The 19,428-nt window shown below is 35.2% G+C and overlaps 1 protein-coding gene across 1 annotated transcript; it reads left to right on the top strand.

Moving 5' to 3' along the window:
* Positions 1-17,204: 17,204 nt before the first annotated feature.
* On the top strand, positions 17,205-17,891 carry LOC108475319 (uncharacterized). Its single transcript, XM_017777285.1, has one exon. The coding sequence runs from the start codon at positions 17,205-17,207 to the stop codon at positions 17,889-17,891; it is 687 nt and encodes a 228-aa protein (XP_017632774.1).
* Positions 17,892-19,428: the final 1,537 nt, after the last annotated feature.

A 19,428-nucleotide genomic window follows, 5' to 3' on the forward strand; every position in this document is an offset into this window, starting at 1 on the left:
GCCATCATGAATCCATTTACATGCGTACCACATACACCTTCATGGACCTCTTCTAGAATTAGCTTGGCCTCTATGGCATCGACACATCTCAAAAGTACTTGGTCTTTCCTTCTCTTATCTGTAATCTCCCGTCAAAACATAGTCACAAGCTAATCTTCTCGGGGTTCGTTTGTCATTTTGGATGCTGTCTTTGGATATTTACGATCTCTTACATATCGTAATATGTCCAGATACTAAGGATTATCATCCTTTTCTTCCTCTTCAAGGTTACAACAGCTAGCTGGAAATTCATAGACACTCATTTGAATTGGTCTTATCTCTTCCTCTTTGTTCGCCTTAATCATTGAAGCCAAGGTTGCTAAAGCATCTGCCATCTGATTTTCATCTCGTGGGAGATAGTTGAAGGTGATATCATTGAACTCTCTTAGTAACCCCAAAACTACCCTCCGATAATTGATCAACTTAGGGTCTTTTGTCTCCCATTCACCTCTTAGCTGATAGATTACCAACGCAAAATCTCCATATACTTCTAGGGTTTTTATGCCTCTTTCTATGGCCGCTTGGAGCCCCATGATGCATGCTTCGTATTCAGCCATATTATTTGTACAGTCAAAATCCAACTTGCATATGAAAGGGTAATGGTGACCATTCGGGGATACCAAGACTGCCCCAATTCCATTTCCGACTGCATTAGAAGCCTCATCAAAATTTAACTTCCATGGAGAATCTTCAGTTGCTGCTATACACATTAACTCCTCATTTGGAAAATCAAAGTTCAATGGCTCATAATCCTCCAAAGCTCTCTTGGCCAAGAAGTGCGCTTGACACTTCCTTTGATAGCCTTTTGACTTACATAGACTATATCAAACTCGAAAGCAAAATTTTCCATCTAGCCATTCTTCCATTTAAAGCCGTTGATTCCATCATGTATTTTAATGGATCTAATTTTGAGATGAGCCAAGTTGTATGGTATAGCATGTACTGCCTCAATCTCCGTGTGGTCCAAATCAACGACAAAGACGACTTTTCGATTGACGAATATCTCATTTCACATCGGTGAATTTCTTCTTTGAGATAATAAATTGCCTTTTCCTTTTTCCTTGACTTGTCATGCTGACCAAGCACACATCCCATAGAATTGCTGAACACTGACAAGTATAGTAATAATGGTTTATCTAGACTAGGCGGAGATAACACTAGAGCATTCAACAAATACTGTTTGACTTTTTCAAAAGCATTCTGGCATTCTTCATCCCAAACACCTTGATTGTGCTTTCTGAGGAGACGAAAGATAGGATCACATTTTTCAGTCAATTGTGAAATGAACCGAGCAATGTAATTCAACCTTCCTAGGAATCCTCGAACTTCTTTTTGAGTACGTGGTGGAGGCAAATCTCGTATGGCTCTGACCTTGTCTGAGTCAACTTCAATTCCCTTTTCACTGACTACGAAGCCTAACAACTTCCCTGATCTGGCTCCAAAGGTGCACTTTGCTGGATTGAGCTTCAACTGAAATTTTCTTAATCTTAAGAACAATCCTCTCAAGACCTTAATGTGTTCTTTTTCTGTTCGCGACTTGGCAATCATATCATCAACGTATACCTCAATATCCTTATGCATCATGTCATGAAATAAGTTTACCATGGCTCGTTGGTATGTTGCCCCTGCGTTCTTCAACCCAAATGGCATTACTTTATAACAAAAGGTGCCCCACAATGTTATGAAAGTAGTTTTATTCATATCCTCTGGATGCATCTTTATCTGATTGTATCCTGAGAAGCCGTCCATGAAAGAGAACAACGAATATCCCGCCGTGTTGTCTACTAAAGTGTCGATGTGTGGCAGAGGAAAATTATCCTTTGGGCTTGCTTTGTTTAAATCTCTGTAATCAACGTACATCCGTACCTTCCCGTCTTTCTTAGGGACTGGTACAATATTAGCTACCCATTCAGAGTACTTCACTTCTGCGAAATCTCGCATCAAAGCGCTTTTGACCTCATCTTTTATTTTCAGGACAATGTCTGGCTGCATTCTTCGCACTTTCTGTTGTATCGGTCTACATTCTTGTCTTATCGGAAGACGATGTACTACAATGTTAGTACTCAATCCGGGCATGTCCTGATAAGACCATGCAAAGATATCTTTGAATTCCTGAAGCAACTCAATCAAGCTACGCCTTGTGTTATTAGCAATCAGTGTTCCAATTTTCACCTCATTCCCTTCCTCTAAGGCTATATTTTCTATTGCCTCTTTTTCATGTGGCATGATTTGTTTCTCCTCCTGTTTTACCATTCTTAATAGATCGAGAGATACGCCACAATCTTAAACATCTTTAAAATCCTGAGACTCCTCTAAACACATGTCTTGCTCACAAGAGAAATCAAAAACGGCAGTATTAGCGCTCATATCATTGATATCTAGAGACCTGTGAGGGGTATGAAAGAATATACAAAGAATGAATGAATTTGAGAATGATTGTTTATGTGCTATGAATAAAAGAATAGAAGTTGTTAGAATTTAAAGGAATATTGGTTGATAAAAAATGAGACAATACTCTTTTAAATTGGTAAAAGTTATGCTTTATTTGAATAATAATAGATGAACATAAGCCTATTCTCACAAATGTAACCTTACTACTCTGAGGCTCTAGAGTAATAAACATGTTTCGAGAATTACTCTAAAAAATTTCTAAAGACTACAGGAAGATCTTCCAGATCCAATTGTTTAAAGAGCTCCCGGTTAAGTGAGGCGAATACCTCGAGGTTTTCTGTCCAAACCACTCACTATGTACAACATTGATCGATGGCTCTCTTCTACCAAAGAACCCTCCGACTTAAAGGTTTTGGATATAGGTGGGAATATCATCGGTTCCCACTCCACTTCTCATCCGTTCAAGCGCCTTCCTTCTCGCTTGACGCTTTTCATCTCTTGTCTCCTTTGTTTATAGTCGGCTTAAAACCCAAACCAAAGCGATCCTTCTTTTCTATCAATTTTGGACTTGAATCACTCCTTGCAACTCTAGTCCTTTTTAAGCAATGCTCTTTTCCCCATCATTGTTTGCAAGGCCATCTTTGTTGCTCTAGATATTTTGGGAGCGGCACCTTACTTTCCTCCGAAATGAAAGTAAGCGTTAACAATTTCAAGGAGCGAAAAGAACACTCGATAGCCTCCTCATTTGTCTCCACATAAGGGCCTTTACTAGTGATTTGTTATGATGTCCTCCTCTGCATTAGCGGTTATCAAGCGTCCGTCATCACTAACTTCAATTTTTGGTGCGATGAAGAAGGCACCGCTCATTGAGTGTATCCATGGCCTCCCCAACAAACAATTATAGGAGGGCTTGATATCCATTACCAAGAAGTCAACCGTATGTATTTGGTCCAATTTCGGAGGATGTCAATTCGCCCCATTACTTTCCTTTCGGTTCAGTCAAAGGCTCTTACCACATTATGACACGTCTTCATGTGCGAACTGTCAATGGGTAATCTATTCAATGTAGATAATAGAAGGACGTTCAAAGCGGACCCATTATCAACAAGTACACTTGGAAGCGTGTATCCTTTGCAACGAGTGGTGATGTGCAAAGCCTTAGTTAACCCTATGCCCCCGGGTGGAATTTCATCATCATTGAAGTAGATGAAATTATCAGCATTAATGTTATTTATCAACCGGTCCAACTTATTGACAGATATATCATGAGTGACATATGTCTCGTTGAGTACTTTTAACAACGCTTCTCGATGTACTTCAGAGCTTAGCAGTAAGGTTAAAACCGATATGCGTGCTGGTTGTTTACGCAACTACTCGACCACACTGTACTCACTATGCTTAGGGAACTTTAGAAATTCCTTAGCTTCTTCCTCCCCTACTGGCTCGTTAACAGGTACTTCACATTTTTTCTTAATTTCAACATTCTTGGGTTTTGTGGGCTCTACTCTGACGTCCCCCATATCATAACGCTTCCCACTCCACGTATGGGAACCTTCATCTTGTACATCTTTAGATGTACTGGCTATGTTTCCTTCTTCCGGCACCGTTACGCTACAGTCATAACTCCATGGTACTTTTTTGCTATCTTTATAAGGGAAAGGAGTAGGTGTATGGATAATAACCTTGGGCGCTACTGGTGTCCCTATTTCATTATTCCCTGGCAGGGAGATAATGATCCTCGGTCTACTGGTTCTTTGCTGTTCATTTTCCAGCACACATACTTGCTTTTCACTAGAGCTACCTTCATAAACCTGTAACTCTTTGTTGTCCATAAAGCCTTGCACCAAGGCTTTGAATTCCTTGCAATCTTCACGAAACTCATCGTAGTCCCACGCATTTTTAGAAGTCAACATACCCCTCTTTATCATCTCCTCCCTGATTACCCTAATAGGCATCCTTATCTCCTCAACATTTTTCTTTTCCCTTACTTCACTGGCTTTACCAATGCCATTTATTCCCTGATTGTCATGATTTGGTAAAGGATTCTCCGTACTTGAGGTATTCTCAAATTTCAAAACCCCATTCTTGATCAACCTTTCTACGGCTTTCTTGAATCCAGTACAATTCTCGATTGAGTGCCCCGATATTCCAGCATGATACTCACATCTGGCATTTGCATCATACCATTTAGGATACGGAGGTTGTAATGGTTTTAAATGAAAAGGGCTATAGCATGTGCATCATATAGATTTTGATAGAGCTCTATACGTCACGGGTATAGGTGTAAATTGCATCCTCTCATGCCTAGTGTTAGATTCACCTTTTGAGAACCTTGTTGCCCAACTATGGCTACTTTGGGTTGGCTAGCTGTGGATCGCTTTTGAATTGAAATCACTTGTATTGTTTACCTCGTTGTCTTTTCTTCTTGGGGCTGGTCTTTTGGCTACTTCCCCCTCGATTCTTCCCCCTCTTATGACATTCTCTATCATCTCTCCTGCCATAACTATGTCCGCAAAACTTTTAGTAGTGCTTCCAATCATATGAGTAATATGTCCGCAAAACTTTTAGTAGTGCTTCCAATCATATGAGTAATAAATGGGGCTTTCAGAGTATTAATAAATAACATAGTGGTCTCCTTCTCCAATAGTGGTGGTTGGACCTGCATTGCTACCTCTCTCCACCTCGTGCATATTGCCTAAAATTCTCATTAGGCTTCTTCTCCATGTTTTGTAAGGTAATCTGTCGGGGTCATATACATTACATGATTGTATTGTTGCATGAAGGCTTGTGCAAGATCCTCCATGAACTTATTCTAGCTTGGCTCAATGATTGTACCATCCGTCAGCGCGCTTATTAAACTATCTTGAAAACAATGGACCAACAATTTGGTCATTATTTACATACCCGTCATCCTTACGCAAAACATTGTGATGTGAGCCTCTGGACAAGTAGTGCCATTGTACTTTTCAAATTCGGCATTTTGAATTTGTGAGGTAACACTAGGTTTGGGACTAGACTTAAGTCCTTAGCATCAACCCTGTGATTATTGCTAGTGCCTTCCAAAGCCTTGAACTTTTCTTCTAACCATCTGCAGCGTTCATCCAATTGCCTTGCAACCGACCTTCAAATCCTCTTTTCCACCATAGATCGGGAACAAGAGGATTAGTAAGATGTCACCCATATTAAGTCTGAACCAATCGGAAATTCACGGGACGCCAAACATCAATCGGCCCATCTTTGAGGCCTCACAAGTGAGATGGCCTTCTAGAGGGTGCTTTAGTTTGCAATGATACATGCGGCGGTGTAAAACCTGGAGGAGGACCTTCATTTTCCTCTTCAGTGATGGCCATAGGAGCCTTTCCTTTCTCAGTGGCCCTCAGTAACTGAGCCATTTCGGCCATTATATTCCTCTGAGCTTCCATCATTTGCTCTCTCATCTCGTTCGCATTTTAGCCAACTGCTCTGAATCGGTCTTGCATATCCTTTTGCAGCTGCGCTAAACCTTTGATCCATGTTCTTAGTTTTAGTGCGAGTGCCGTAAGGATGTGTAATTTCAATTTTCTTTTCTACCTTTATAAAGAAACTTTAACTAATTAGGGTCTTTCTATAACCTTGAATGCATATGATATGATGTAACATAAAATGTATGAATGCAACAAAGGCATCAATATCGATTCAATCCCATTTAGAAAACTTTATTTAGAAAAAGAATATCTTTACATATAAATGGATTACAAATGCGCTTTACATACGATGCCCAAAGTTTTAACTCTACTTAATAAAAGGGCTAACTCTCTTCCTATGTCCGACGACGTCACACACATCATACTCAATACATCGGCTCGTCATGACCAAGTCTTGCACATATTCAAGAACATCTCGAATCGAGCTATGGCTTCTTCCATAACATGATCCCTTCTCTAATCGCCTCTAGGCGATGAAGCTCTCCTTTCAAATAATTTCCTTGCATCTCGAGTTGCTCGACACAAGTTTACCTTCCGTAATCTTTGCTTCCAAATCTTCAACTTTAATCTTTAGCTCTTTTAACTCATTGTAGGATCTTGGTTGCGATGCCAACGAAGGATCTTCAAGCTCGATTACTTGAGACTTCAACTCTTTATTCTCTTCTTCCAATGCCAAATTCGTGATTGCATCTCCTGAAACTTCTTTTCCCGATTACTCACTCTAGCCTTTCCTTCTTGGACCTCTTTTCGCGAATCGATCTGAAGACCCTCCTATTTTCGCTCTTCTCAAGGATACTGTGCCTTTTTGTAGTGTTCCTTCAAGTCATCTCTATCCTCTTCAATTTTCCTCTTTTCCTTTCTTTCTTTTCAACCTCCATCTTACGGACATCAATATCTAAACTCAAGTACATCTTTTCTTCTTCAAGCTTTGCTATCCTTTTCCGAGCTCCGATTTTTCCTCTCAAATTCTTGTTTCATAATTTCTAACTCAAGGCATCACTTGCAGATATTCCTCCATTGGTCGAGCTCCTTCCATATTTGGCTCAAGAATATTATCATTAATCCTTCTACCTCTCCATTCAACATATTCTGGAGTCGTAGCAGGGCCAATAACTACTCCTTTTAATCGACACGTCTTGTTCCAAGCGCTAGAGATCTCACCGACCTTTTTCTTGTAATCTGCTCCTCTATATGCGAACTCACTTTGAATTAACCCATGAGTTCTTGCACGAAGCGCCTCAAACCGAAGCGCCTTAACACGAGCAAGGGGGCATAACCAATGGCACCCCAAATTCCCAATAAAGGGACCCAATCGAAACTGCCGCAACGGTAAAGAATCTCACCAGGAATCATCCATGGAGCTCTCCACTCAACGTCTTTCAGCTGAAGATTTTGCAGTAGTGCCATCCAATTCTCCTCTGGAACATCAACTTTCCTAGTCGAAGTAACTATATCCTTCAGCGGTGAGTAATCCTCGAAGAAAACCCGAAAAACAACCTTATCTATTAACCGAAAATGACTATAGAACCAAACTAGAAGCAATTGTGCACAACCAACAAACGCTCGCACTGACTTTTCTACATGCGCCTAAGGACACGAATGTTTACGCCAAAATTGCAGGGACAGAAGTGACCCTCTTATTGAGTCTATGGAAAAGATCTGTGGTTGCCTCATCCACATATCCCAAAGCCCTAGGGAACACCATCAATCCGTACAAACTTAAGGCAAATACATCTACCCTTTTTGTTTCATCGGGATGCGTCAAAATCAGGCCCTTCAAAGCGTCCCATGAAATGCACTTGCACTCACCTTTCTCTTTAATCCTGGCTGTAATCCACTGCTCACTCATACCTGTAATAGCCATCAATTTCTTCCAAAAGGTTGGGACATTAACAGCTCGAGAATCGATTCTATCCGCCTGGAACCTGGGACATCGTAACAAGGCAGTGTACTCCTCTACGGTAGGCACCAAGTCTACTTCCCCGAAAGTAAAGCAACTGTACGCTGGATTCCAAAATTGAGCCAGGTATTTTAACATCGAGCAAGTAAGGTAAGTCTCCGTAATTACCATAGAATAACTGTTTAGTCTTGCTGCCCCATTGATCCCAAATCTCCTTAAGCTCTTGGAGATTATTCTCAGTTCTTGATGCGAGTATATTTTGGCGACTCGATATATATCCATGACTATACTATCTCCCTTTTCTAAGCGAGTTTGCTCGGACCATCTATGGACGTTGGCGTTGCCCTCCACTCTATCAAGAAGTCCGTTCTCCATAATAAAACTCTCTAATTTAGACACGACCGTGAATCGATACCTTTGTAAATGCCAAAATGATATGCAACAAAAGAAAGGAGATAATTAGTACCACATGATAACAATGAACTCAAAAATAACCTGCAAGGGTAATAATTACGGTATAATTCTATCTAGGTTGAGCTCTTACGATCGGTTTAGTTCTAAATTTGAGGTACCTGAACCAATGATTCCTCGATCCTCACCCATTATAGGCTCATTTCAATCGAGATCAATTCGGGGACACATTTCCTATGGCTACGGAGATGAAAATCTCACGAAACCATAGGTACGGATGTATCCGAAAGTGATCCACTATCCGCACCTGAGGCGAAAACCTCACGAAGGCGTAGCTTCTCACTCCCACTTAAGGGTGTGACCACAGCAGTCATGCAAATGCAATGCGTATTAGAATATAGCAACACATGCAATAACACAAACACATGTAATGCAAAGAAGATTAAATTTTAAAATTTTAATTTCCGACATTAAGACAAGAGATAATCAATTACACGGCTTGACTCTCTTATTAGTCCCAGTGAGTCGCCAAGTTGTCGAAACCATTTTTAAATCGAGTTTTGGAAAATGGGAATCGACTTTAAGAAAAATGAAAGCAGAGTCGCCACCAATCTTTTTAGGTGTGATTGGATCACCTTTAAAACATTTTGTTTTAAAATCATTAGTTTTGGTCCACGAAATAAAAAATGGGTTCGAGTCGATTACGTGCGAGGAAGGATTAGCACCTCGTAACGCCCAAAAATTGGTACCTAATTGATTATCAAATGTCTTTAATGTCGGAAATTTAAAATTTTAAGATATAATCCTCTTTAAAATATTTGAAAATTTGGGTTGACTTGTATCAAAGTATCAACTATAAGTTGGCCCTTAGAAATCTCTATCTCAAAATAGCAAAATGTTACATCCAAGAAGTTAGGACATATCACTTTGCAATTCCAAGACAATCATTTATATTTGAAATCCTTTAAAAACTTTAGAAGGGTACTTGACTATTCGAACTTAACGAGAAAAGTTGCAACCCAATAAGTTAGGGCACTACTTTTTGAAATTTCCAAACACCAAGTATTGCCTTTATAACTTTTTGAAAATTTTGGAGCCTTATCTTTTAAAGATGATACATGGGAAATCGTATTACATTATAAATCATAATAATATATTATTGCACTAGGTAGATAAAAATGAATACCATGATATAAAGAATAATTCATACGAGGCAAAAAAAATGCAAACAAAGATATATGTATAACATGTATTGAAAATGAATAAACAAAGTATATAAACACACGAAATAATATTTAAATGATGCATGATGTAAAAAACATAAATCAAGTAATGTATGGTATACAAATAAAAGAAATATAGTGCATATTATAATAAAAATAAACTTAACACATACATGATACATACAATATAAAACATATGAAAAGAAACTAATATATATATAAAAATAATTGATTGCTAACAAAATATACATACAATTAAAAAAATAAGACATTTCATAACCATTTTAAAATAATATTTAATAGATAATATAATAAAAGAATAATAATTATATGGTAGTATATATTGGTTTAGAAGTATGTAAGAGATTTCATAATATAACAATATTAGTTTAAAAAAGAAATAACATATAGTAAATAAATAAATAGTTAATAAAATATGTATATAGTGTGGGTTAAAAATATGATTTAATAATAATGCTTTACATTTTAGAAAAATAATATAATTTGCGATACATGATATACATAATATATAAAAAAACAATAAATAATGTGAAAATAAAACATAATAAGGATTATATAATGAAATGTAATATAAACATATAAGAAAAATAATAGATATAAAGTAGCATATAAAACAATACATGTATATATAAGTAATAAATATAATATATGTGAAAAGATGTAAAATAATAATTTAAGGAGAATAATATATATAATAAGTAATAATAATAGTATATAATTAAAAATAATACTCATAATAAAGCAATTTTATAATACATAATATAAAAGTAAAATTAAAATAAACAAATAATACAATAATATAATAAATATGGGACTAAATTTGATGTTTAACAAAATTATGGGGCAAATTCACAAAGCTAAAACTGAATTGAGACCCAATTTGAAACATTCCCGAAATCAAAGGGAGTCATTGGGCAAATAACCCTATTCCCAAAACGTCACCGTTTCCCCTAATACGATTGTAAATCATTGGGAGGGTCAAATTGAAACAGAAGTAAAATATTAATACCAAATAAACAAATAAATAAAATGAAATTAAAAGTATAGAAATTGCAAGAGGACCAATTGGGCAATTAGCCCAATTCTCAAAAATGCGCGGACCCTCCCCGGGTAATCGGGTCGACGCGCGGATCCTATAGTTGTAAAACGACACCGTTTTAAATAGACTATATAAGTCAAATTTCACCCCTAAAAATCATTTTAACATCCGTTTTTAAAAAAAGAAACAAAAATCCTCTGAAGAGGATTCGGGGGCCGATCCCGGAGCTGCTGAGCTTCTGTCCAGGGGTCTCCTCACGCGCTCACGCGCCACCCTGTACGGTGGTCTGAGGGTTAAAATCCTCGTCCTTCCACAGGTAATCTCTTCCCCCTTTTTAAAAGCTACTATTTTGCTAAAAATAATGTACATACATGCATATATTCTAAAAAACACACAGTTAAATCACCTTTTCTTTGAAACTGCTTGTATTCTCTTTTTATTTCTGTATGAGTATCTGTGTGTGTCCGTAATCGTTACAAGAGTTACAAAGGCTTTTTATAGCCTACTGATTTATTACATAAGGAAAGAAATCTCGATTTCTTGTCTATGGTATCTTTGGTGATATCTTTGAGATTCTTTTAGTTTCCTTTTCTTGCAGATAACCCACGAGAATCTCTCTCAATCACCGATGTTCGTGACGTTAATGAATCAACGCCGATTCGGCATGTCTAGCGTTGATGGTGGTGGTGACGGAAATTTGGTGCCAAGACGCGATTCTGAAGTTGGATGAGGCAGTGCGGAACCTGCTTTGCTTCTTGGCGAGAAGATAGTGGCGAAACCCTAGGGTTTCTTGCTTGGGCTGCAACCATTTGGGTCAATTGGGCCTTAGGAAATTTTGGGTTTGTAACGGCTATAGGCATTTTGGGCTAAATGGTTTAATTGGGTCTTTCTGGGTTTGGGTTAGTAGGCCATGGGTGGCAATAGTGGGCTTGCTGAGTAGGGGTTAGTTTTGTAACTTGGACTTTTTTTTTTTTTTTTGAGTGGACTTTTAAAATATTTATTTATTTATTATTTTTTGCTTGGTTGTTTAAGGCCCGGACAAATTTGGGCTCTTACAAACAATAAGAGAACACAACTTTCCTTGAATTAAGCATCTCAAATTAAAGATGTTAGTTCTTTGCACCTTGTCAAAATCATCCCTTACTTGAATGCTAAGGGATTGCTGCACTACAAGATAATGGGACTCAAGCAAATCATCGCCATTAGTAAAAGGTTCCAAAACCTCTTACATACTATGTTTACGTACCATTATTGGAGGTCGAAATAAAAAAAAAACTCAAAAAATTAAACCTCGTCGTTATACACTCGCAATAAAAAAAACAACTCTAAGCGATAAAGAAAAGAAATTAACATTTTCTTGCTTGTAACTTTTAAAGAGTAATCAAACTCAATAATATGTGAAAAGATGTAGGATCACTCTCTAACAAAGTTGACATAAGGCTCTAAGAAGCCAAAGAAAAACTCGACTCCAAAGAAGTAAGTTAAGCGAAGAAAGGAGAGGCAATTGTTTTTGTACTTATTAACACAAGAAGTAAAATTGTGTTAGAATACGTAATAGAATAAGAAAAGCTAAAAACAAAAGAAAATTTAATGCTAGAATCAAAGAAAATAAACTACCCAACCGAAAACCCGAAACAATGGAAAACAACTTGAGGTGTTCTCGATTTTCATAAATCACAAAATTTTAACCGAAGTATCCTCAAATAGTGTAGATCTGATCTGGAGAATTTTGGCACAAAATTCAACCCAATTTTTTTGTTTCATATTTTTCTGTTCTTGCACTTTTTTAATCATTTTTTTGTGGGAAATATTTTTCTACATTCTAAGAGAGTGCCAAGAATAAGTTTGTAAAATTTCAGATCATTTGAAAAATATTTACCCATTTGAAAAATATTTACCCATTGAAAAATATTTTTTTCCAAAAAACTTTTTGGGTAAAAAGAAAAAAAAAAGAGTTATTTTGAGGTTGTATGTTGGAAATCAATTTATAAGAACACAAAGAAAACCTAAAACACACAAATATAATACCAAATGATAAGGAAGGAGTGGAAAAAGGATCATATTCAAGTTGTTCAACTCGAAAAATAAATATTTGGATATGACACGAAATGAGAAATAAACAAATTTAGAAATTAAAGAAAATGAACACACTAAAATAAGAAATCAAGAATTAAGATAAATATTCAAAATAATAAATAAATAAATAAAAGAAATTTAAAAGTGGAAGATGGATCAAATAAACCGATTGATATAATGGATAGAAAGATAAGTTTGCCGATTGATATAATGGATAGAAAGATAAGTTTCCAATTGAATCCTTTGAGATATAAATATCAACAAACTCAATTAATAGCTCTCATCAACCCTTCAAGAAATAATTCTTGACAAATTGAATGGTGAATAATGAAATTCCCATGATTCCTTGAAGAAAATCGAAAATAAAACTACTTCTGGAAATCATAAGAAAAAAATCTTGCACAAAGAAACAAACTCCTAGAGTTAAAAACTTTATTAATGAAAATAATTGTCTACTTAATGAACAATGAAGAAGCCTTTATATAGGTTAGCTAAGTACATCCAAATAAAACTCTAAAGTATATTGAAACAAAAACTCCTAAATAACTTAAAATATTTAAACAATATCCAAAATTTGGAATAAATAAAATAATAATATAATAAAACCTAATAAATACAATATTGGACTCATATATAATAAAAATTAAGCTTAAATATAGAACCCAATATGCTTTAAACTCTAATTAAAAGCTCGGAACTCATAATTGCTGTCATAATCTCATCTAGAAATTCTTTTCGCACAGTCGTCTAGAAATTCTTTTCGCACAATCTTCAATAAAACAGTTATAACTTAAGTTCCCAAACTCGAAATTGAGCGATTCAAAGTGGGTTTTGAAGCTAAAAAATAGATCGAATGTTATGCAGACATCTAAGCCCATAAATGCGTGGATCCCATCCAAAAATTCATCGCAAGTTAACTAATCTTTTTTATTTTGAAAATTGGTAGCTTGGTTGAATTGACTTTAATAAATTTCACTCATTTTGTGTATGTATTATTACTCGTTTCCTCGAAAAGATTCATCATCTCATATTGTCTTTGATCGAATCTTGATTTGATTTTCTTGGCCTTCGACATTATTGTTGGGCCTTGAGATAGTATGAGCTCATCACATCTATGAATCTAGAATTAGGCCTTGAGACTCGCATCAGTATTGTTAGATTTCACCATAAATATTAAAAACTTTAGTTGTGCTACAACCTTCTAGCTAACTACCAAGACACATTACCTAATTATAATTATGTTGTAATAGTTGTCAAATTATTGAGATTTTAAGTCGTACATCTTTCTCAAGAAGTAACTATAATGCAGTATTCTCTTATCGCTCAAGTTCGTGGAAACATGAGTTTGGATGTGTCCTGCTCCCTCGTCCGCTCAATTGATTGTTCCTTCCGTCTTTCTCTACCGCTCATTTGTCAATAGCTCCACTGTTGTCTTCTCTCCATTAGTCACTTGCTACCAGTTGCTTCTCTTAGCATGGGTTAAGTTTCAACTTTCATTATCATTTAAAATTTTGTGTTTATTATTTTTCTTAATAATAAATGAACTTTTTTTTTTATTTTGAGATTTATTCTTTCAATTGATTAGTTAAGAATTAATCTAACATTACATTGAATATTATTGATTTTCATTAGGTATAAATTTAATTTAGATTTAGTTTTAGAATTTGTCAGTTCTATTCTAATAATAATTTCTTTGGTAAATTTTTTTAAAAATAAAAAAAGAACTCAAGGTTAAACTTTAAAAATCTCTTGAGAGCTTGCTTACACTCGTGAAGATCTCACCTTTAGTGTCATAGGGCTTGAACTTTTATCTCACAATCTATGCAACATTAGGTAATTTATTGGGTTCAAATTTATCGAGGTCAACCTAACTCTCGCAAAGTAAGAATTTTTACTAAAAATTCTCTAAAACACCGGAACAAGCGGAAGCAAACTCGAAACGAAAGAATAATGAAAAGTAGAAAAGCCAAAGGAAAGCAAAAACGTGTCAAGTGTGTGAGTAAGTGCTCTCAATATTCTTTAACTCAAGAATGGAATTGTTACAAATAAAGGGGAGGGCTCTATTTATAGTTGAGCTCCCCCAGATGCAACAGTATAGATTGAATTACATTAATAGCTTATATTAGTTCTCATCTATAATAAGAGAGTCTAAGGGATTTAACTTCTATACATGTTTATCCTTTAGGATTTACAATAATTCCCTTAATAAAATAAAATATTACAATTTAACCAGTATACAAGTAGATAAACTTTTAGTCTCTTTTAAGCAATAGATTAATCCTATCGGGTCGAATAACCTCTAATAAACAAGAGGGAACATTAGAGTGTGCCTTGGTCGTGGATTTCTTTGCGCAACCTGTAACACTAGGATGTGGATAAGTCATTCACGAAATATTTTCATAACCGATTAGTTGAAATAGTGAATTGTCTTGAAAATCATATAAATATTTAAAACCTTCAAAATAGAAAGAATACATATTTAAACTTAGGTCGTTCATATGGTTACAATAGCAAAAATACAAAATGAACCAAAATTTAGTTTGTAATAATTTTTTTAATTTAATAAAATAATAAATAAAATAAAATATTTTTAATTAGTGCTTTATCTGTAAACGTGACCTCAAATCCATTGTGATTTCCAGTCAATGAAAAAATGATTTCAACCAAAAATATGGTAAAATCACTGAATTATAACACCTCCCTGACTTTTTCACTTTCACCCAAATCCATTCTAAATTAATGTTTCTAGCACATATAGAGAGAAACGTATATGATTTAACTCTTGACAATTGGCTAAGCATTTTCTGTAGATTATTAGAATTAAAAACATACTTCAGTGTCACCATTTTTGTTGGTGCTCCATTATACATATACTTAATCAATGGTGTTTAGTGGTTCATATGCACCATCTAACTTGAGGTTAAATGGTGCAATAAAACCCCATAACTTTCAAGGCTAGGTTTCGAAGCAACAATCAATCTTAATAAAATTAATGCTTTTGTTTCTCCGCAGATTTTAACATGTTCTCTGATAGCTCGGGCCATCAAAAGGAGAAAGGTTGGTTGATAGTTATGGCCGGAAGGGGGCCATGTTTAAGCAGCCATTCCCTACCATTTTATGTAAAGAAAGGGGCAGAAGTCAGCCCACGTTAAACCCTTTAGCCAATCCCATAAGCTTAACTCCAAAATGTAGTAGGCAAGGCACCATATTAACATGGTTAAGGCTTTATTTGGATTCCACCCAACCTGCATTGGATGAGATTTGCATGGTTAATTGTGCAATCACAACACACTGCAATGGTGGGAGATTTCCACCGCACCACAAGTCATTTTTCCTACTGTCGCTTCAAGGTGCACTGAAATTTAAAACTTCGTTTAGCAGTTGAAATTCCATTCTCACCCTTTCCTTTTCTCTCTTTTTATGATTACTCTTTTCTTTATTTGATAATAAATAAAATAATTTCATACCTTTAATTAATTAATTAATTAATTAATTAAATGAATAAATAGAAAATTATAAACATGAAAATTTAGGGAACTTTAAGAGAAAAATAAATATTTTTCTTGACATACATACATGGATTGTTAACTTATTTATTCATTTTTCGATAAAAATATTGTCTTCAAAGTTCAAACTTGCATTTTCTTATGGGAGTACAATGCGCTTTACCATTGCACTCAACACTTATTGGTCACATATTTAATAAATTTATAAACGAGTTCTTTACCACTACACCAATAATAATTATTGATAAAATTATACCATTAACTTTTAATATTGTGAAGTTTAAATTTGACACAATAAATTATTTAAAATTATTATAAAATTAAAATATTTTATGAATATAGAAAATATGATACTTTGTTATTTAAATAAATCATAAATAATTATATCAATAATAAAAAGAAAAAGAAAAATATTATATATAACATTATTTTATTGATGAAATTATAATCTAATATATATTTTAATAATTTCATAAATATTAGATAATCCAAAATGTTCATTGTAAATAAATTTTAGTTTAATGTCCTTAATGGTCATTTTCTATTCTCATCTCATTGTTACCATTGCGATTGAATCCTAATTATAATCTCACTTTTATAATATTCAATCTCACCATTTATAATAATTAATTTCATTATCATCATTATTTTTAATTTCATCAAAGTTTATCTTACCGTAATCAATTTAAAGAGTGTATAATAATGAAATGGTAACGAAATGAACTATTTCCTACAAGGCTATGATCGAAGTGATACGCATTTTGTATATCATTTTGAAGATATCGCAGGGGATATGGCTAGCACGTGCACCAATGGTGCAGCCGGAAAAGGACAGAAGTTAATGATAGTGATGCCTAATGGAAATGCCTTGCAGTAGAAACACGAAGGCGCATAAGTCCGTAAACTCATATTCCAGATTTTCAATTGGTGTCCCTCTCAATTTTTCAACCACCGTCCAAATTTCAATTAGAGATGAAAGAAACGATATCCCTACACTCAACCACCACATTTACTTAATCTTTTATGACCACTTGAAGGCTTGTATTGGACCACTCACATGCAACTATATCTTATAACACACTAAAAACTTCCAATTTTGTGAGCATCCCATGGCATAAGCCAACCACCAGCGCCATGGACTGGTATTCCTGGTTATCTAAAGCCTGCCTTGACCCGTCACTTGTCTATAAGTATGGCCTTGCCTTTTCTGGGAATGAGCTCCAAAAGGAGGACTTATCATACTTCAACCATGAGTTTCTTCAGAGTATGGGTATTTCAGTTGCCAAGCATAGGCTGGAGATTCTCAAGCTTGCTAGGAAGGAAGTTAGAGAAGCCCCTAATAGCCTGTCCAAGCTCATTTTGGCAATCAACAAAACCAGAAAGTGCTTCAACAAGTATGTCAACAAGTTGGTTCACCATGAGAATAATGCGACGAAGCCACTGCCGGAGCCGGTTTCTTATAGCGATAAGTGGAGAGAAGCATTGTCAAGGAGGTGCAAGAGTGATCACAAGGAGCTGAAGATAGAGCATCCAATGGTAAGAACCAGGGAAATAGCAAAATCTGGTCCCTTGGATTATAGAGGACCAGAGAAATTGCTGGTCTCTCCTAGGAGCTTAAAATTTTCCGGGCCCCTAGATCGGAAATTGCAGGAGAAGTTGGTGTTCAGTTATAGGAGCCCAATAACATCTGGTCCAGTTGATGTTGCAATGACACATAGGAGACCAAAAGTTCATGGTGACATCAACAAGGAAAAGGCAGGTGGGGACTTAAACCATAATACATTATGGGCAACACTGTTTGAGGACATGAAACCTACATGAATTTACTGTCTATCTTTCCTAGTTTTGGTGTTGGAAAGGTGAGAAATGGTCATACAGAAAAAAAAAAATCCTATCTAATCACTGGGACAGTAAGCCTTATTTGTCTGGTAAAAGTTCCTATTAATATGTCCACGTGAGGAAGCTAATATAAGGTTAGGATGCCTCAATAATTTGCATATTCTAGTAGTGTTGGACAGTTTTCCTACCATCAATATGCATGTCAAATCTTTTTGAGTCCATATAATTTAAATTTTCAAGTATTATCTATACTTTTTAAGATTTATGGTTTGCTTGAGATGTAATATTTCAAATAGGCAACTTTCAGTCTCTATTGGGTTGTAATGAAAAAAAAAATGAGGAAAAAGAATCAATAGACTGTGTGCTGCGAGCTTACCATGTACTTTTTGCCTTGTTGGGTGTATGCATATTTGTGTCGAATGAATAAGACAAAGTCGAAGAGAAAAGACAATTTATGTCTCAACTGGACATGGCTCCATAATCACCCCATATATATTGACAACTTGCAAAATCATTAATTAACAATAATTAAGAACACTCAAGGACTGTAAAGTTTAGAGAGCTTGGATGTGTGTGTTGAGCTAAGAGACAGTCATCCAAACATGAACTGCACTTACTAGGGTTTGTGAACCACCTACTTAAAATAAAATACAATCTAGGTCGAATGATGCTTGCAAGTGCCCACAGCCCCACACCACTGAAATCAGCAAGAACCAAGAAAGTGGGCCTAAAGCATAAAGGATAGAAAATTCTACTTACTATATTTAAGAAACTTAATTGCATAATAACACCCGAACTATATAAAAAAGTTTAATATAGTACGCAAACTTTTTATTAAAAAACATGTGCAATGAAAGTGCACTTTCACTATTTCACAATATTGCAGAGTACATAACAGTATTCTTGCATCAACGTCAAATACAATATGAGCTTTAGAATTTTAATTATATCATAACTACTGTCGATATATAAATAACCATCAATTTAATTTTAAAAACTTTAATTGTAACCACGTTTTATTTAACAATGAATTCAATTTAGTGTTATTGAGCTAGATTTTAAATGCAATAGAAGGCCCATTAAAGCATATATGATTGAAAATCTAACAGGCATGAGAGTACCCCTAAAAATTTACTTAAAAAAAGTCTATTTCTAAGCATATTTACAGAAATGGGTCGATTACAGCATTATTTATCAAAAAGGGCCGGTTTTGGCAAAATGCGTCCACATAGGAGTATTTTAGGGAGAAATTTCCAAGAAAACACATCCCTGAAAGAGTATTTTTGTCATGTCAGCACAAAACGTGCTGACATGGACACACTTTTTCCCGTTCTCAAATTAAATTTTCAAAAAAGGTCATTATTTTAAAAAAAATTATAAAAGTAGACCAATTTTTTAAAAAAATTTACAAGAATAAGCTTTTATAAAGACCCAAAGTGGCAACACTTTTTTATTATTATTTTAAGATGATCACCAATTAATATGGAAATAAAACTAACAAAGTAGATCTTTATATAGA

This window comes from Gossypium arboreum, chromosome 6 (genome assembly GCF_025698485.1).
Source record: "Gossypium arboreum isolate Shixiya-1 chromosome 6, ASM2569848v2, whole genome shotgun sequence".
Classification (NCBI taxonomy): domain Eukaryota; kingdom Viridiplantae; phylum Streptophyta; class Magnoliopsida; order Malvales; family Malvaceae; genus Gossypium; species Gossypium arboreum.